The 21,023-nt window shown below is 44.1% G+C and overlaps 1 protein-coding gene across 2 annotated transcripts in view; it reads left to right on the top strand.

Annotated features, from left to right (window-relative positions):
* The window catches only part of TBX20 (T-box transcription factor 20), a 42,877-nt gene extending 21,854 nt beyond the window's left edge, over positions 1 to 21,023 (top strand). For both annotated transcript variants that reach the window (XM_079947614.1, XM_079947615.1), the window contains exons 5-8: positions 1,340 to 1,498; positions 6,432 to 6,508; positions 17,773 to 17,885; positions 18,764 to 21,023. In XM_079947614.1, the coding sequence (XP_079803740.1) occupies positions 1,340 to 1,498; positions 6,432 to 6,508; positions 17,773 to 17,885; positions 18,764 to 19,104 (690 nt within the window). In that variant the 3' untranslated portion in view covers positions 19,105 to 21,023. The remainder of the gene's footprint in view (positions 1 to 1,339; positions 1,499 to 6,431; positions 6,509 to 17,772; positions 17,886 to 18,763) is intronic.

Raw genomic sequence — 21,023 nt, 5'->3', positions numbered from 1 at the left:
TTTTCTTGTCTCATATAATCTAACCCAAGAGCCCAGGGCAACTAACTCTTAGTAGTGTGGTACATTATCTGGTGCCCTCCAAGGAAGACAATTATTCACAGCGTGTTTGTGATTATACTTTCTCTACAGAGAGCTATTATTGGCTTTGATCAGGATCAGCAAAGGCCACTGCGTTCCTAAGGACTATAAAAAACCATATAGTGACAGAAACTGGGGAAAGTTCTTTTTCTGCACCAAATCCTTCTGCTTTTGCAATTGTTCATAAAGACAACATGAGCTGGCCTTACACAGTCAGCTGAGTGAGGCAGACAGCAGAAAAGGATCACATTTCTGAATGCGCATCCAAATTCTGTGCAAATAGTAATAAAACTAACAGCTAAATGATAGGATGGAAGATTCTGCTCCAGCTTTTGTTCTTAGGGAGTAGATGGTTTCCAGAAAAATATCCTGGAATATTTTTTTTAATGCAGAGAAGCGTTCGGCACCCCTCACCTGCAGTCTGTCCCATCATTCTTCTGATTCATCATTTTCCTTTCTTAGAAATCTTTAAATTAGGAAAGATATATGTGAGGGAACAATTTATTGCACATTGCTAATTACAAGGTCCTAGCCGTGATCTGTGGAACTGTTGATATATGTGTTGCAGAAAGGTGTTGCGAAAATCTTGGGCTGAAGTAAAAAAGTTGGTAGTTGTTGGGATTTGAATGGATGCTAAGAGAGAATATATTTATTAGGTATTATCCTTCCTTCCTCAAGTTTGTGAGTTCAACAGAGTGCATCCCATTGCAGCTTAAAAAGAGAAAGATGGGCTAGTTTTAGCCTTTTCGTTTAAGTAATCCAGGATGCTTGAAGACAGACTCCTGGCATTTCCCACCTTTCCCCCCCTTGAAACAATAATCACACAAACGGTCTTATAAAAGGTAAAAACAACATTTACTCACTCAGAATACTAGCTGAAGAATAATGAATACCACAGCTTTGTTCAGGCAGACTTAAAATGGTAAATCAGTTACAAAGGCTTACTTAAGCCTAGCTTAAAATGGAGCACGTAGCTCAGACTTAGCAGATGCTTTCACATTGCTGGCATGGTGATGAGCGGTAAGAGAGTAGGAGAACATGCCAAAGCAGGCAGGAGAATATATAGCTATGCCCTCCCCTGTCAGGGCACAGTGAGGGTGCCTCTCACAGAGTCCACTCTAGCAAGTTTACAAGAAAATTTTGTGAGCTTCAGCTCCTATCTAGCAAAGGATGAATTGTTGGTTTGACTGCACTTTAAATACCCCACAGTAGTGAGTGTTGACTTGAATCTGAGTAGCTCTTCCCTTTATCTTCTCTCCAGATAATCTTAAATTCAATGCACAAATACCAGCCGAGGGTGCACATCATCAAGAAGAAGGACCATACAGCTTCCTTGCTCAACCTGAAGTCTGAAGAATTCAGGACATTTATATTTCCAGAGACTGTGTTTACTGCTGTCACTGCCTACCAGAACCAATTGGTGAGTGTTTTATAACTCTTATTAGTCTTTTCATCAGTGCTACTACTGGACTGAGAAATGAAAATGCGGGTTGAGTGCAGCGGGTTCCTGTTGAAAACCATCCCCTCCTTTGGAGACAAATATGGCGGGTAGCAGATGATACTCAACTGATGCAGGAGGAACACATGCAGGAGCACACACTGGATTGGGGCCCTGCAGCTGCTTTCTCTTAAAAATGCAAGTGACCTGCTTAAAAAGTGTGAACAATGTGACATGATTTGGTCCTAAGGATGTCACGAAGTCTTTTATGTCTTCTTTGGGCAGACCGGCTGCAGCATTACACTGCAATCGGAAGTCGTTGGGAGTTTGTGATGGCATTCCAGACACGGTGAGGAAATATTGTAACATTTGGGCCTTTTTAATTTAGAAAAAAGGCGAGTTGAGGGGAAATGATAGAGATGTATAAAATAACGCAGCTGGGGGTGTGTGGAAATGGATAGAGAGGCTTTTCTCCGTCTCTCATAATCCTAGAATCCGGGATGATCCAATGAAACGGAATGTGAGAAGATTCAAGACAGACAAAAGCACAGGAGCCAACTCCTAAGGGCCAAGAGGTCTTTGGCCCTCCCAATAAAATATTTGAGGGGATGCTCCCCCCAAATTGATGGACATTGCCAATGCATTCGAATGGTGTGCATGCTTGATCTATTATGCGTGGCCGGGCTTACCTGGGCCCTGCAATATTTTATTCAAGTTGGCACCCCTGGGCAAAAGGAAGTCTGTCTTTATACTGTGAATGTGGAATTTGCTATTACAAGACGAAGCAATGGCTACCAACTTGGATGCCTTTAAAAGGGGTTAGACAAATTCACTGCAGATAAGCCTATCAGTGGCACTAGCTATGGCGGCCATATTCCAAGTCTACAATTCTATGGTTCTATGACTCTACTTCTGGTATTGAAGCTGCTGTGTGGGGAGAGCACTATTCCCTTCATGTTCTGCTTGCGGACTTCCTATGGGAACCTATCATTTTCTAGGCTGGTCTGGGGAGCAGTTTCACAGAACAAAGAGGGCAAACGACTTCTCATGAGCCAGTTCCACAATGGAACCTTCAGAGACTTTGATGAAAGAATCTCCCTCTGCCCTTTGCTTTGTGAAATCTCAAAATAGCTTTCTGACACTCATCCCTAAGCCATGTCAGAAAAACTCTTCTCTGGTCCCGGATGAGGGGCTCACATCCAAGCCATTTGGAGAGGTGTTGCTGGAGAATCACAAGACTGCAACTGCTTATGTCTGAAAGGAGAGCCGCATTTCCCAACACCTTCCTAATACAGGCAAGTCTGAGCTTGCTGATGAAGCCGTGAGACATGGTGCATGATCTCGCTGAAGCTTAATGTGCGGCCTACAGCCGCGACAGCATGCCAGATCTCCAGATCTACACTGGGCAGGTAAATGGCATCAGCCAGGCCCAGTAGGGGAATAGGGAATTCTGAACCCTTTCTAGACAATTTCTAGAGTCTAATGTTCATCCGGGATGTGCATCTCATCAATCCACAGGGGTAGACTCTCTACGAATTCAAGACCAGAACACATTCCCCATACCTTCCAACATTCCTCAGATGAAAAAAGGACATTTTTACCCTTCTCAACCTGCCGTTTTTGGGTCCCCCCTGCCCCCACAGAGCATTTCTGTCAGAAGAAGGGCAAGTACCATCGCTACACCAATGGGACACAGCACACACACCCTCCACCACCCTGAGAAAAGCCCTTAATCCCAATTTAATTTTATTCTTTGGTAGATTTAGAAACCCACACTGATATTTTATTTTTATTTTTTTAGAAAGGGTCAAGATTAGACGCAGATGCACAAAGCAGTTTTTTTAAAAATCAAGACTCCTTGCGCTCCACGAACCCTTTCTTGCCACTCAGGATGGCCCTGTCCTCTGTCTGCACCTCAAACCGGGCGCACCATGCACGACTCGCCCTGATTTCAGTAGCACCCTTACTTTGTTTCCCCCAAAATGAATCTGTTTTGACCAAATGTATACGTAGTTTCAGTTATTTAGATGCTTAGAACTTGGCGCATTTCCAAAAGGCTCACAATAGTAGATAGCTGCATTTTTGGCAGTTTACATCCCTTTTGGGACACGGGTGGCACTGTGGGTTAAACCACAGAGCCTAGGAATTGCCGATTAGAAGGTTGGCTGTTCAAATCCCCGCGATGGGGTGAGCTCCGTTGCTTGGTCCCTGCTCCTACCAACCTAGCAGTTCGAAAGCACCTCAAAGTGCAAGTAGATAAATAGGTACCACTCTGGCGGGAAGGTAAACGGCGTTTCCGTGCGCTGCTCTGGTTCGCCAGAAGCTGCTTAGTCATGCTGGCCACATGACCCGGAAGCTGTACGCCGGCTCCTTCAGCCAATAAAGCGAGATGAGCACTGCCACCCCAGAGTTGGTCACAACTGGACCTATTGGTCGGGTCCCATTACCTTTACATCCCTTTTAAAAAATAGCCACAATCTATCACATTATCCACACTGAACACAGTGTGTCTTACTTGTGAGCGGCAACCCTCTGTATGCTTACATGACAGGGATCTCTGCTGAACACAACTATGCTAAGTTCCAAATCTTCTAGGTTTTCAAACCCGATTTCAAAAGAAACTTACCAAATGGAAGTAATTGGTGTATAAATGAATTACTTAAATTAAAAATAGAATTTATCTGCCTGGCAGCTATGTGTTTACCCTTCATATAGATCCTACTGTCCTTTAAACTTTGAATTAAGCTTCAGGCCTATGGAAGGGGGGAATGGTGTTTGCCTGGACAAAGCAGTTTTAGAAAGCTGTGGTCTGATTCTCAAGCACATCCCGTAAATACTGCCAAATTTCCCTCTGGAAATCCTAGAGACAGAGGCTGTCGTATTACGTATGACTAATGAAAATGGAACCTCTCTTATTTTTGCCATTTCTTTCACTGCTGGTTTTAAGGGGGATGATTACATTTCTGCGGGTTATTAGATAAGGGCTAAATACATTACACTTTCAACAAACTATCTCACATTTAAGATTTAAAGGTCATGCATTTGTTTAAACAGTCAAGCCACTACGGGAGAGTTGAATTGTAGGTCAACTTTCATTTTTACAAGCTTTCTTGGAGATGTTCTCATGATTCATTTGGGAACTGGGAGTTTAAAAAATGACGGCAACAGCATCCAACAAAACGGCAAACCACCTTCGCATTCTGATGTTAAACTGGTGTTGCTCCTGTACTGAGTATTTTCTGTGCAGCAGCCATGCTTTGTGGATTCCCTTTTTATGGAGCATCTGCACAATACTATGAAAAAAGAGTCCTGTTTTTTTGTCCCCCTGAACAGCTTCCTTTTTTTTTTTTTGATCCAGAGCTTAGAAATATTTTTTGAAAAACAACCTCAGTGTATATTTTTAGGATTAATCTTATTTTTGTGTTGGTAAATTGTGTTTTGACATTGTGATCTACCCTGGGACCTCAGTGTGAAAGGCAGGTAATAAGTAAATAAGCAAATATTAATCACATTTCCCCAGGCAAACATGCCTTATCTATCTTGTTTCTGGCCTATTCTGTCTTATCTAGATTGCTCCAGATACTTGTAGATTGCTCACCATAGTCTTCTCCATGGTCCATCTCTCCTCTGTAGGAATCAACTTTGTCACTTTGCTTCCCTTTTGAAATGACATTGCCAGAATAAGAATAAGAATAAGAATAAGAATAAGAATAAGAATAAGAATAAGAATAAGAATAAGAATAATACCATCCCATAGTGAGAAAAAGTATTTGCTTCTGTACTGGTGGTGCTCAAGATTGAAAATGTTAATTCTTCTCATGGAATTGAGATATGTCCATCCTTCGTAAAAGGTAAAGGGACCCCTGACCATTAGGTCCAGTCATGACTGACTCTGGGGTTGCGGTGCTCATCTCGTTTTATTGGCCGAGGGAGCTGGCGTACAGCTTTTGGGTCATGTGGCCAGCATGAGTAAGCCGCTTCTGGCGAAACCAGAGCAGCGCACGGAAACGACGTTTACCTTCCCACCGGAGCGGTACCTATTTATCTACATGCACTTTGACGTGGTTTCGAACTGCTAGGTTGGCAGAAGCAGGGACTGAGCTCACCCCGTCGCGGGGATTCGAACCGCCGACCTTCTGATCGGCAAGTCCTAGGCTCTGTGGTTTAACCCACAGCGCCACCCGCGTCCCTCTACCCTTCATCGTATTTTTTAAAAAAGAGACAACTTTATTGCATTCCTGTGTAACTATGTCTCAGTTTATCACCCTGTCAACATTCTCCATTTTGGATGGTTATTTTGGCAGAGATACCGTGAATTGGTCCAGTCCTTAAGAGGAGGCCTGGTCTCAGTAGCTGTCCTGAGTTCCAATAACGCCACGCTCCTGATTTACAATGGTTTGAGCTAGAAAACCAGACTTTTACACTTTGGGGGCTTTCACAAATCCCTAAGGAGAAATTTTTGCTAGACTTATTGAAATGTTTAGCTTTCCTTGGGAATTCCTGGGATGTTTGACTTGAGCAGGAGTTTCCACTTTTGCTGCAAAATTGTCTTTGACAGTTGAGGGATAGTTTAGGTCTCAAGAAAGTTCTCATGTTTTGTAGCAACCTTCCTCGCCTTTCACAAGGTTCCTCTCATGTCCTTCCAAGGAGAAATATATATTACAAAAAATGCTTCACATTTTGCTTTAAGTGGCAACAACTATAGTTCCTGAGCCCTGAAGGCTAATGGTGGTCTTCAAATGCCATTACAGAAGAAGCAGGAAGTCAGTCTTTGCCAGCCTGCCTCTGAGATGAGATAAATTGGGTAGAAGCGCAGCAGGGGACTTGGCATGGATGGTTTGGTTGAGGTCATGGACTGTAAGAATGTCTTCTCAAAAGCTGGCTGCAAATGCACGCTGCTCTTCTCTGTTTCCAGATAACCAAGCTGAAGATTGACAGCAACCCTTTTGCTAAAGGATTCAGGGACTCATCTAGACTCACTGATATTGAGAGGTAAGAGGGACATTTTGTTTACTTTTTGTTCAAGATAAGATAATGCTGAGGAGAGAGGAAGAGCTGTCGTGAAAATTGTGTTCTGTCCTCTCCCACGAAGCTGTAGCGTTTGCAAGTTCATGTTGCACTGTAAGAGGTCTCAGGTAATTTATATAAATACTCAAAATAATAAGTTTGCTCCCCTGAAGATCCCCCCACCTTTTCCAATTGCTGCTCTAAAGGCAAAATGATCTAGTGAGTTGGGCACTCATATAACTCATATGTCTATCTCACATAAACACACATATGCATGACTTCGTATAAAATAAACACTTAACTTAGTGGTTGCCGTTTATCTCTGACACTTTTAAGTCTTTCTCATGTATTTTCTTACAACCCGTATGTCTTTTTGTCCAAGCCCATAACCAGAATATTCACCTTCTCATTCAAACCCTCTGCAAGGTCATGGAGATAGTCCCCATCAGACTATTTCAGAACATGAACATGCTTCTTCCTTTGCTTGCTTGTTTGAACGTTTGTGGGATCATAAAGATGTTGATGGAACCTAAGGGAGAAGCTATAGGTTTAGGATAAGGTATAGGTTTTTCTGGATTTAAAAAAAGCCTCATTAACTCCAGCCAACTGACAACTGGAACCCAGTGCAGATATTAAGGAACTGTTGTTATCATTAGGCACTCTTTTCTCTTTCTTGAACCATTGCAATGTCCTTTTGTCTCATGAGAATGAGAATTTGCTTGGCTATTTTTAATGGCCACTTTGCTCCATTTATACAGTGGAACTTCGGTTGTCAAACACTTCGGAAGTCGAACGTTTTGGCTTTCAAACACCGACAACCCAGAAGTGAATGCTTCCTTTTTCAAACGCGCCCCGGAAGTTGAACGGCTTCCCAGGCGTGGTTCTCCATTTTTTCAATGGATTTTGCCGACTGGAATTGTGCCTCGGTTGTTGAACATTTCAGAAGTCGAATGGTCTTCCGGAAAAGAATTACGTTTGACAACCGAGGTTCCGCTGTAATGGGTGTATGAAGGCAACCATGTTGTTTCTCTCCCACATTTTAACAGTGTGGTCAGATCATCTTAGTCCCTTAGCAGGATGGCAGCTGGTTTAGCACAGATTGTTTTAGCTGGTCATTTCTATGCCACGGGCAGGATCCCAATCCCAACCCCATTCACTGAATACCCCTGGCATCAAAATCATTTGAAAGGGTCATACTAAATCACACATTTCTGCAAGAAAGCGGCAGTCCTTACTAAGAAGTAAGCCCCACGAATACATACATACCTGCGTGCAACAAAAAATATTTTGGATTGGGCTATTTATATACCACATGATTTCTGAGGTTCAAGTTGCACCCCAGTCCAGCTGGCACCTTGGGCCAGGTGCCTGGCTTGCTATGTGATTACCACTCCGTCAATAATGTGGTGACCTTCAGATAGTCTTGGATTCCTTGTCTCATCAGCCACAGGAAGCATGACCAACGGGCAGGGTTGATGGAAGTTGGTGTCCAAACACATCTGGAGAGAACCACACCAGCTACCTGAGGCCTAGTGGATTGGAAACAGTTCAGCTTAGTGCAAATTTATACGTGCCAAAAACCTTTCATTACACAACTCCACTCATTTCATTGAATGACGGACCTTGAAAACAACTTGCAAAGTTAATAGAGTCTCAACTGCCATTTCTGGAAACAAACAATATTATCAGTTCCATTTACATACCTTGGCACGGACGGTTTGCCAGTTCACATTCACACCTTCTTGAAAGGTGGATATTTGATTAGCTCTTGTAATCAGATAATCCATTTTTTGAATGGACTTCCTAAGGCAGACACACTTTTGTGTATGAACAATTTGGGCTTTAGCATGGTCACCTATGCTGGGCAAAGCATCTGTGAGGACTTTTATTCGTTGCACACTGCCTGTCTTTGGGTTGACCTAAATAGTGTGAATGTGGGACAAAGCTTTGGATTTAATTTCCAGATATTTAAGTCTGCTTTTTTTCCTAACTAGCCTTTAGGGAGGGAAGCAAATCAGATCAATTGATCTTTAGAGACCTAAAGAAATCAAATTAGGCTGGAGTCAGTTACCGCACTAAACCATCTAGTAATTGGATTGCTCCATGTAACTGATTGAACACTGCTTCTATCTGCCGCAATAGAGGCTGGGCTTCCTTACAGTGGATCTGAGAGAGAAAACACATCTTTTTATGACATGATGACAGACATTGCACTTTTCTAGCCTAATTGAATATGTTTTTTATAAATACACGACTCTAACAATTTCAAACTTCCCATTTCAAATTTACGGCCTCTGTCAGGACTTAATTTGAGCCAGGGCTCAACTGCAGAATCTGTGAGCTCAGCCTGTTTTCGATGGCAGGGCTTTGTCTAAGAAAGCATCTGAGCATAGACAGAGTGCTTTCCCTCCACTGCTGAGATCCTTGTTGGGTGAACACCTGGACTTAAAGGCAAACTCATACAGAATGGTTTCCAGGCAGGTTGAGCCTTAGCCCAATACCAGACTGCCTACTCAGTGCTAGGTAGCATTTCTGTGGGCCCAGTTCTCTGTAAATGGATTCCTATCGGTATTTTGTTGTATTCAGAGCCAGAGGGTTCACTGTCACTGCCCCCTTAAGCATAGTTTGCATGTCTACACAGAAGCACGTGGGCGAGGCCATCCTGAGTGGATGTTGCTCACTCAGCCATTGTTCTCCCAGCTAGGCTCCCATCACAAGTAAGACAGCCATCATACCATGTTGTGATCATGTGTATCTGATAGCTGCACACATACTGAAGCTGGATATGGCTGTTGTGCATGTGTGTGTGAGGAAGAGGATGGTACAGTTTCTTTTTGTCTTCTGCCTTTTAGTCACCCTTCCCTTCTTCTGCACTGAGGTGCCTGGTGAATTTATTTTTATGCCTCCTTTGGAACCCATTTCGATGACTCACCTCTGGTGGTTGTTGTTGTTTTTTGCAATCTGGGCATTCTTCCAAATGTGCAAAGAGGCAACTGCACGAAATGAAAACCTTTTGAAATTTAGAACTAAAGAAGTCCTTCACGCTGGTGACTGCCAAGCCATGCACTCCACATCCGCTTTGGCGGTTTCCTTTTGTCGGGCGTTGAATGAAGAAGCAAATTTGATTCGTGAGGTTTTATTATTTGTTCTCTCTCATTAATATTCTATTCACCTGCAATCACTTGAAAACAAAAGAGGAGAAATGATGAGTGGGTGACTTCTTACTGCATGGGTGGCCAGTCTATGGCATGGGGAGAAGTCTGCGACTATTGGGGATCAGCCCCTGCCTTCCCTTACCAGCAGTGGCAGACTTTGGGCCCTCAGATTTCAGTGGTGCCCTGTGCCCACGCTAGCATTTGGTGCTTCCCTGCTTCTCGTGCTCTGTTCCACAGCACTGCTATGGTGCCCCCTGCAGTCCGGCAGAACCAGTCCCGCTACCCTAAAACAACTTCTGTTCCCAGTGCAGCCCAGTTGCCTCTCCCAGTAGGTTGGAGTCAAGAGACTAAACATAAATGGTTGTACAGACAAGAATGGGAGTTGTTGGTACCTGCCTGTCTCAGGAGACAATAGAGTGCACCTCCGGGGGTGATGTCATTAGCAGCACCGGGGTGCAGCAGCCCGAGGTGAGGCGTTTGGTGGGTGGAACAAAACCGAAACCCGCTACCAGGAGGGAGGGAGGGAGGCCCGGCCTGGCTCCCTCCCTCCCTCCGGGAAAAGGCTGCGAGCGGCCGCCTCGGCCTCTGCTGCCCTCACTGGTGGGGATGCCCAGCTCCTTGGAGCCCCGGCCAAAGCCGCACACCACCTTGCCACTGCAGGCTCTTCATGGCGCCCGCGAGCCGAGCGAAGCCTGCGCGGCCATGGCGGAGGCCAGATCCGGCTTCCACAACGACGGCAGCAGTAGGCGGGCGGGCGGAGCGCCGCGCTCGGAAGGACTTTCTGCAGTGAGGAGAGAGCAGCGGCCAACGAACACGCACTGTGCCGGTACGGAAGAGGTGGGGCCACGAGCTGCGTCACAGGAGGCTGTGCCCCCTTCTGTGGGGAGGGAGGAGGAGCAATGGCAGAAGGGGCACCTCTGCTCACCAGAGGTGGCTCCACGTATACCCAGCGTATAAGACGACCCCGGACCTTTGGGGTGATTTTCCTGGGTTAAAAAGTCGTCTTATATGCCGGAACATACAGTAATAAATTTGGCACCAGTTTGCCTGCAGGAGTTTCCAGAAGGAGGCGTACAAGGTGACACCCAACCGTCATAGGGACTTCACTCCGGTTTTGTGTAGGGTTTGTTGCTTAGCTTTTTCTTCTGAAGATAAACCACAAGGCAGCGGAAGTTTAGCATCAGAGTTTTTTTTCTACTTTTCCAGGTTGATGAGCCCCATCTGCCTCTTACTTCCCTCTACAGACAGCACATGCAGAAAGTGCCTTCTTCACTATTGGACCCATAACTGGTCTCATCTGCTCAATGAGCAGTGCTATCTTATATTTTGGGCGTGCTTTTGCTTGAGCCCTTTCCTGGAATTGCTGCTCTTTGTTAACTCGCTTTTTTATGGAGAGCCCAGCTGACCTTGCTGTTGGCCTGTTGGAGTCCACTTTTTATTTTGTATTGACCTGTGTTTTCCAGCCCTGATTTGTGGGTTAATTTGTTTTGGTCACAATTGATGTATGACGTATTTCCAGGCCCTGTCAGTTTTATGTGGAGTATTCCTGTGTTCTTATTAATAAATCTGCTCTGTCCTATTTCCACATCAACCTGTAAATTAAAAACCAAACATTTGCATTATTCTTGAACATATTTTTTTTCATTTGAGATGCATTTTTGTGCACATTGTCTCCCAAAGCATGCATTTAAACCCAAATACAGATTGTTGGTACTTTTCTGAGCCAAGAACCTCAAAATTGGGAAAAGTAGGAAGATAAAGGGCTAACTGCATTCCAAATTGCGTATTTGTCCAGAATGTGTGAATCTGTTTGGTTTGCTTAAAGATGTGGAATGAACAAAATTCTTCCTCACCCCTAATATAATATAATTACAAGACTGGCCTTCCTACTATAAACCCATTCACCTGTATTTAAACCTTTCCTGTTTGCAGCCCATTTTACTGAGTGGGTGGTGGTGATTATTGTGCAGAGAGGGCACAAAACCAAGAGTGTTATTAGAGAGTGACCTGGAGGTCCCAAGCCATCAATTTTGTGCACTAGGTTTGTGCCTACAAATGGTTCTCCGTTCACGTCAAAGGACGAGGAGCTCCATGTGTGCTTAGAGCTGTCCCATCCATTGAAGTGAATGGGGAAATCATCTAGTGCTGGGACACATATATGTGCTGTTGTGTGTGTTTATTCAGAGGTCTTGATTGGAAGCTATGGCTTCTATCAATCATGGAAGAAAAATATCTGTAGCATTTGTGACTGTTCTTTAGGATTGCTTTTAATGGATGGTGTTGTCAAAGTTTATCTTCAGAGAAAAATGGGATTAAGCATCAGAGGCAATGTATATCTGACTTATAAACATGCCCAAAGCTTTTCTAAAATTAAAGTAGAATTATACAATTATTCACAAAATGACTGGCTCAATATGTATCATTTTTGAAAAATGTGCAGTTGTGCAGTCTAAAAACACCCTAGATTGAATTTCTGCCTCAAATTGCCATTGACGTATTTTTATGGGGTAGAATTGTAATAGGAAATATATTGATCTGCCTGCTGGTAATTTATAAAATTATCTGCATCTGCTTATGAAAAACACCATCGCAAGGTGGCGGTGTACAGTACAAGGTGATCTTGCAGCCTAAGAAGTTGTTGAGACATAAATGAGAGGAATCTTTGCATCACTAAATTGGGTGACAAAGCTTCCGTTCACAGGTAGGGTCAGTCATGGTGCTGATCAGCTATTTGTGAAGAGAGCTGGATCCAGTCCATGCCTGCTCCCCATTTCTTAGCTTATATTTGTTTGGGACCATCAAAGTACTTCCCTAGTGGCTGTGCGTGTTTCAACTGCATGTAGGAATTATGTGTTTTGTATTTGAAGAACATTTGGAAAGCAACAACACATGGATTTTTGTGATTTCAGCCTGTGACCCCCAGGTTTTCTCACATATGTGCTAAATCGTGCATGGCTGAACTCTATAGGAGAGCAATTATTCATGTGTATGTAACAGGTATGGGGAACCTGCTATCTTCCCAGATGTTGTTTGACCCCAGCTCCTGCCATCCCCAATCCACCTGGCCCAGTAATTAGGGATGGAAGGAGCTGAAGTCCAACAATTTACAGGCTTCAACTTAGGTTTGTCATCCAAGTACAATGGTACCTATGTTCTCAAACTTAACCCGTTCTGGGAGTCCGTTCAACTCCCAAAACTGTTTGAAAACCAAGGCATGGCTTCTAATTGGCTGCAGGACCTTCCTGCACTCCAGCAGAAGCTGCGTCGGATGTTTGGCTTCCAAAAAACGTTTGCAAACCAGAACACTTACTTCCGGGTTTGTGGCGTTTGGGAGCCGATTTGTTCGACAACTAAGCCGTTTGAGAACCAAGGTACCACTATAATACCACTATAATATAAAAAATAAAAACAGAGAGGCTTTCTTCTGCAGTTACCTCTGTGCAGATGTTCACAGCACCTCAAGCTCAGGGGCTGGAGCCACAGACGCAAGTCTCAAGTGGCCTCAGGTGATCTTGCCTTTCAAACCAAAGTGGAGCTGATGAGCGCTTCCTGGCAGTGATCTCCATTAATGCCACAGGGTTCTTGCCCATGCTTGACAGAAATGAATGGAGGTTGGGTAGGCGCATGCTTGGCAAACTGCACTGCGTTAGAGGTCCGGAACAGGAGACACTGGGGATGAGTCTGGTCCCTTGAGTATTGCCCACTGGCCCCTGACATGCCAATTTGCAGACAAGAGAGGAGTATAGGAAGGAGTTTTGCTGGTAATCCAGCGTGACAGATGAGTGGGACCAAAACCCCACCTTCTACCCCCTCCTTAGAGCACCCCCAACCATCAAAACCAGTAGCTGAAAAAGTAACTAAATGTTAACACAATGGAATATTTACTTCAAGGGAGTGTATTGAACCAAAGCCTGGAGAGCCTTGCTCATCGACTCCATGGCCTTTGTAATAACATGAAATGGGGGTTGTTGTTTTTTTGCATTTCTCCTTTTGCTAGAATCAGGGGGAAAGGGGGCATTCAGATCCATAATGTAACCAATGTAGCCTCTTTCTCTCTCCCCCCCCCCTTTCCCTTGTAAGATCTTCTGGGAGATAACGCTGGATGGCCACTGTCTTCAATCACTTAAGAGGCAATAATTCAATTATACCCTCCTCTCAGTAGCAACTGCCATTGCTTTCTGTCCACTTCCAGTCCCCGCAAGTAAATTGCTTCAATGAGATTCTCCTCCCGCTCCCCCTTTCACTCTTTACTCTCATTTCCCCTCTCCTGCAAGAGGCTTGTATATGTAATGATACCAGTGATATTCCAAGGACAAAATATTCTCGGTTCTTTTGTAAGGAGGTGGGATCACTGTGATGGATTTATTGCACTGTTTGGTAAACTGTCCTCCCCATTTTATTTTATTTTTAAATGTAGTAGGTTTTGCTGAAAGGCAATGCATTTTTAGTTAGCCTGCATTACCAAAGGCGGGTTCAGCAGGGATCTCTGCCAAAGGCTAGGTTTAAATGGCTTCAATTAACTGGATTGTCTATGGGAGCAGGGATAGACAGCTGATTTGAAGTGCATCAAGTCAGATTGGCCTTTGGGGAATCCTGATAGATAAAATGGCTTTGTTCATTAAATCAGTTCTTCTTCTTCTTACTACTACTAAGCTTTCTAGCAGTGCCCCTGAAATCTATGTGATGTTTCTTGTTAAGTATTTGAAAAAATGAAATGAAACTTCGGGTGAATTCTGTACTCATAGTGAACACACAAAAAAAGAAGCAAATTGCTTCTCTGCCCTGCTGCATGAGTTTAATCAGAATCATTACAAAAACCTGTCCCATGAGAATCTGAGGCAGACTGGCTCAAAGCGACCCAAACTGCAGTGACCCCAGCACAGTGGGGTCAAAAATAAATATCATCCTCTATCATAATCTCCTGACTGTAAAATCTACAGTGAGTGGTAGTCACTGCTGAGTTGGCTTGAATTCTGTGCCCTCTGGGACTTCCGGGTTGGCGCCATCGTCGAATGGCGGACTCCCTCCGAGCTCCGGAGGGAGCCTGCTCGGCAGGGGCTGGGTTCTACCGCGCCGGCTACGCGGGGACCCTTAAAAACCATGGGCGCTGAAACCCATGGGCATGGTGACTCGGCGGGCACCGTTTGCGCCCCCCCGACCCGCGAAGGAGCCTTTTTAAAGGCTGCGGAGCGGGTGACGGGGGGGGTGGTGCTGTGAGTCCTCCGCTTCCCCTGCCGAGCGAGGCCGCATGCCATTCGACGGAGAGCGCTGACTTCTTCCATTGAAAATTTGGATTTTAAAAGAATAACCCGTGAGTAATTGGAACTTGGATTAAAAAGGGGGGAAATTTCTTTTTAAATTCGGAGCGAGCGGGGGAGGTGCAAAAAGGAAGTCAGCCTCCCCCCTGTTGTAGAGGAGCTAAAACAAAGGATTTGACAACTAAGATCGAGCGCAACCTTTTTTTTTGATAAAGCTATTAACTTCGCGATGGAAAATTATAAGACTGGGCTGGAGGAGAAAAGTGGAATGTGAACTAAAATGCAACCCCCCCCCCCCCCCGGAAACCCCGGGAGCGATCCGTAAGAGCGCCGGGAGAGGAGAAATAGAGGTTTTGACAGCTGTCAAAGGAGCTGTCAAAGCGGAAGAACAAAAAGAGAACTTTGTTACGAGGACTTTGCTGGTCACATTTGTTACAAATTGGATATAAATTGTTTAAAACAAGGAATAATAAGTTACTTTGACTGTTGGGTCTGATCGGGAAGGAAACTGAGTTATTATAATCCCTCTAGAGGAGCTGTGGGACACTACAAGTATTGTTGGCATTGAATTTGAATAGGACTTTTTATCGCCTGGGAAACTGCAGAAATGGAACACTATTTTGTCTACAGAGGTCTACACACTAAAGGAGACAATAGATTTATCTATTGAAGAATGGAAGGGACTTGACGTAATGTTTTGTCCCTGAATAACAAAGCCTCTGCAGAGGAATTAGAAACTTTTTGGAATTAGAACATTTCTGCAGGAGAGCAGGGGAAAAAAAAAAGAGGAGGAGAGAGAACAATAAGAACAACAAGAATAACAAGAACTGGATAAAGTTGGAAGATAGACTCCTTCCAAGATCGGACATGTGAAATCAAAGATGACCAAAAGACGGCAAAGACTAATAAAAAGACGGCAAAGCGGATTGGTGAAGGACTGTGGTTTAGATGTGGGAGCTCCAGGATGACAGTAGACAGTGACGGACATTGGGAACGCAACCGGGAAGGGGGGGAGGGAAATTTGGAATCCAAAGGGTGTTAAATTACATTTTATTCTTTTTTCTATTTTTCTGTTTATCTTAATCTGTATTGCATATTAAAGAGGGGAACTCGCGGAAGGGAACAGGTCGATTTTAGGGGATGGGAAAATATTTTTTAAATTGGGCCAATGATAATAATTTTAAAATTTGGGGTAAGAATTTGTTGAATCTATTTGAAAGAACTGGAATACAAGAGGGGGAGGGGAGGGGAAGCCCTGGAAAGAAGCCAATGAAAATAAGGTTTTAAATTTGGATGTTTTTCTTTTTCTTTTTTTGTTATATTTGAAAATCTTTAATAAATATTATTTAAAAAAAAAAAGAATTCTGTGCCCTCTGGCTTGTGATACTTTGTCAGCTCTGGAAATAATCTGGCTCACGGCCAGGGAGAATTTACACAATTATGTGCTAGTGCAAGGGTAGGGAACCTCAGGTCTGGCGGTGGCACTGAATGTGGCCCTTCAGACTTCTTTATGTGGCCCCTGGGACTCTTCCCTGGTTATGCTTTTTGCATATCTCTTCCTGGCCATAGTCCACAAATGCTTTTTCTTGGCTGTAATGTGTCTTTGAACAGTGACAAATGCCTTTTGCTTGCCTGGTTGGAAGACGGAGAGTAGTAGTAGTAATAATAATAATAAATAATAATAATTTATTATTTATACCCCGCCCATCTGGCTGGGTTTCCCCAGCCACTCTGGGAGGCTTCCAACAAAACACTAGAATACAATAACCTATTAAACATTAAAAGCTTCCCTAAACAGGGCTGCCTTCAGATGTCTTCTAAAAGTTTGGTAGTTATTTTTCACTTTGACATGTGGTGGGAGGGCGTTCCACAGGGTGGATGTTGTGTGTTGAAAGCTGTGACTTTTGCATTGCCTACTATACAAAGCATCTGGCCATGCTCCCCACTGAGACGCAGTCCCACAGAAGATTATGGGGAGCTAACTTTTCCAGCCCTAGTGGTACAAGTATTTAGCTATGTTTGTGTTCTGGCCGATTCCCATCCCCTGGTGTCCTGGCATTATTCTATTGTCCAATCTATAATAACCAGGTAGAGTTACGATTTTTCCTCCTCCACCACCAACAATATCAGCCAGTGGGTGAAAATAATCTACTGTGTTAGGTTGTGGGTACAAATACAAACTAGTTAGGAAGTAACTGCATGATCTTCTGCCCTTAATAAGCATCCCAGGAAGCCAGTAACAGGTTTATTATCTTCTACTTTGAAAGCTTCTCTCAATGTTCCAAACTGAAAAGAAAGTATGTGTGGTTTTGATGTTATTTTAATCATTGTCAGCATATAATATGCCCTTTAAGATCCTTTCTATGCCCCCGTCATAACTGGGGCTCTTGCAACTCTGTTCTAGTCTATGGGGTACTCTATTTTACTGGGTACCCCATAAAGTCAGTTTTAAGCCTGACTTACCTCAGTCAAGGCTCCTGATGTTTTTTTTTACGGGGATATCTGAAAGGGCCTTCAGTTCAAAAGAATCCAAGCACATGCTTCCATTGTATGTCTTTCAAACGGCCTGCCCAAGACATTTTGACACCTGAGGTAAACCACAAAATGTCCCGCTTTCCCACCAGGGGAACGTGAAGTGAAAATTTACATCGTGAACAAGATGAGGGGATAAAGATCTAAGTCTGAATTTGCTGTCTTTGTGCATCCTGCCACCTGAGGCAGTGGCCTCACCTTGCCTCTTGACTGGGCTGGCCCATATTAGGAGTAGAGGGAGCTATTAAAGAAGTGCATAGATGGCTTTCAGTCTGTTGCTAACGTGGAATGTTGTCTTTCACAGAGAAAGCGTAGAGAGTCTTATTCAAAAGCATTCCTATGCACGATCCCCCATCAGAACCTATGGCGCAGAGGATGAAGTTCTGGGAGACGAGAACCAAGCAGCCCAAAGCAGAGGTAGGAGAACATCTGATCTTGAAGAGCAGAGGTTCAAGATCAGAACCTTTGGTACTTTCAAACGAGCCCACAATTTGGAAAGAGGAGGTACCCCTTCTTCCATGCGATTCCTGTATCATTGTGAATCTGATTATGCACAATGCTTGGAATCTGCATGCCCTCTCCTTTTATTTATCGATTATTTTTAAATGATCCAAGATAAATAAATAAAATGATAAATAACCGGCCCCTTGAAGAAAATCAGCTGTGCCTGCTGTGCATGTGGCAGTGACCCCTTTTATAATAATAATAATAATAATAATAATAATAATAATAATAATTAATACATTTTATTTATACCCCGCCCTCCCCAGCCAAGACTGGGCTCAGGGTGGCTAACACCCAATATAAAAACAAATTGATTGAAATACAACTTAAAAACAAGATTAAAACACATTAAAATATTAAAATACGGCCTCATTTCAATGGAAACTCAAATCAAAAACTTTTTGGGGGATGGTAACGTCAAGTCTTCACCAAGGCTAACTTTCCAGACTGGTCCTACATGGGCCAGAAGAAGCCAGGGAAGTCCCCAAATAGGAGTTCCATCACAGAAGGAAAATGAAAGAGGGGGAGGGGATCAGACTGATTCCAAGCCAAGGGCCAGGCGGAACAACTCTGTCTTACAGGCCCTGCGGAAAGAAATCAGATCCCGCAGGGCCTTGGTCTCATGAGACAGAGTGTTCCACCAGGCCGGAGCCAGTGTTGAAAAGGCCCTGGCTCTGGTTGAGTATGCGCCTCATGTGGTCTTGCTATGGCAGCCCCATTACTTACATCAGTTGGTACATTGGATTTAGTTGCCCTTATTGCAAACCTCCACTCTTTTCCTTTGTTTGCAGGATCTGCTTTTACCACTTCTGACAACCTGCCCCTCAGTTCCTGGGTCTCGTCGACATCAAGTTTCCCGGGATTCCAACACCCGCAGTCCTTGACCGCTCTTGGTTCCGGTGCTGCGTCCATAGCCACGCCGATTCCTCACCCGATCCAAGGCTCCCTGCCCCCATACAGCCGCCTGGGAATGCCGCTAACCCCTTCTGCCATTGCCAGCTCGATGCAGGGCAGTGGCCCGACGTTCCCTTCTTTCCACATGCCCAGATACCACCACTACTTCCAGCAAGGTCCTTATGCAGCGATCCAGGGACTGCGCCACTCCTCTGCGGTGATGACCCCTTTCGTATGACTGACCTAAGGCAAGAGAAGCCAAGACTCGGCAGGCAAACCAGCCTGGGCCTGTTGGGAAGGCCCAGGGCAAAACGACTAAGAAAACCAGCTTGCATAAAGGCATTGTGGAGTTAGAAGGATCCATGTTAAGGGATGGTTAAGGGAGCTCAAGTGGCTCTGAAAATGGGCATGGCCCAAGGGACTCCAAATGTTGCAAGGTCTCTAATTAAGCATTGAACGATCTGAAGGCGAATCATAACCACTAGATGTGAGGCTGCCATCATGCAGCAGTGTATAGTTTGAATTGTGTATAGACTTCCCCTCCTGACAGAGGCGAAAGAGGCAATACTGTGCTGATTTCATTGCTTTTTATGAATGGGGGGGGGGGGATATTTGTTGCTTTGAGCATGTTTAGGCTACTTCAGCATTAAGCTCGCTATGAAAGAAACAGAAGGAAAATACTGCACCATTCTCTTCCCCATACCATCCTTTTTAAACTCCTTTATTTTAAATATGGAATCCAGTTAGTTAAGAACACTGGGCATAATCCACTGGAATTCCTCCTGCATGAGCCTTGTTTGAAATGAATGGAAGCTGTTTCACCAAACCATAGATAGGGTTAACCACAGTTTGCAGAGTTCAGATGACAGAACATGCCAACGGTTCATATAGCTCAGGTGTTTTTTTCTTGGATACTGACAGCAGCAGGGAGGACTGATGGTAAAACAGGGTGACTGAAGATTGCTCTGCATTCTGTTATTTTATTCACAGCTCATTGCAAATGTTGGGACAATTTGTGGGGTACTAATCTATGGCGCCTGTCACATACACCTCACTCTTACCATCTGCAATGGCGATATATCTGGAATTGGTGAGGTTTAGCACTGTGTTACTTTGAAGAACATTGTACAAGGCTGAAGAGCAGCAGCTTCAGGCTTCACCTGTCTGTTACTCAGCCCTGATCCATACATGTTGCTCTGGGGCTGATCTTATGACTAGATCCCATGCCTGCCCAGTAATTTGGTAGGATCGTATAAGCAGTATTGATACCAGTGTCTGTGGGCCATATTGGGTGTGTTCATGTGGTCCCTGGGGGCCTAGTTATTTATTTTTGTACTTTTCCATCCTGCCTTTCTTCTAGCATGAAACTCAAGGTAGGATACATGGGATTTCCAGGTGATCTCCCATCTGGGTATATGCCAAAACTGCTTAACTTCAACAAGATAGCTGCATCATGCGGACCCAGAGCACACCCTTAATTGATCACCACATATTATTGGAGCATTGTGGGAGGCCACAACAGATAACTGACAACTCTGTTGATCTGACATTGTATCTACGAGGCTTACCTGTGCTAGAAAAATATGTGGCAGAGGGACATATAGAAGTGGGAGGTTGTTGGCACCTGCCGTTGTTCACCTTCAAGGCCTTCTCCCTTGCATAATTGCATTTTGGAACAAAAGGTGAGACATGAAGCATTTCCTTTCCTTGGTTATTATGTAACACAGAACACTACAAATTCAGTAGATAGGCATCAAGAGTTTCTGTAATGAGAACGAGCATGGAAAAAGTCAAAGAGGTGCATCAGTGTGTGGTCCTTGCTGAAAATTAAAAAAACGCAATAGGGAAAACCTCAATCCTGGAAGGATGGTAAAATCCAACCCACCCCCAATCAGACGCTCTGAATGGGAACACGTATTTGTAATATGGAAAGACCGAGAGGAGCAGAAAGCCACATCTCAAGATGAGTCAACAATGCCCCAACCAGCATCTTTTCAATTCATTGTTTAAGCAAGTTCCTAGCTAAAGAACTGAATGCATTGAAACTACATTCTAAAAGGCCCAATAAATTTTCAGCTCTCTTGATTTCTAATTCCACAGTATGAAGATTTATCCAATGGATAAACTGGGGGCTGCAAAGGATTGCAACCTTGGTGC

Source organism: Podarcis cretensis (assembly GCF_951804945.1).
Source record: "Podarcis cretensis genome assembly, chromosome: 12".
Taxonomy (NCBI): domain Eukaryota; kingdom Metazoa; phylum Chordata; class Lepidosauria; order Squamata; family Lacertidae; genus Podarcis; species Podarcis cretensis.
The sequence above is the reverse complement of the archived record's forward strand: the minus strand, read 5'-3'. Positions and strand labels throughout refer to the sequence as shown.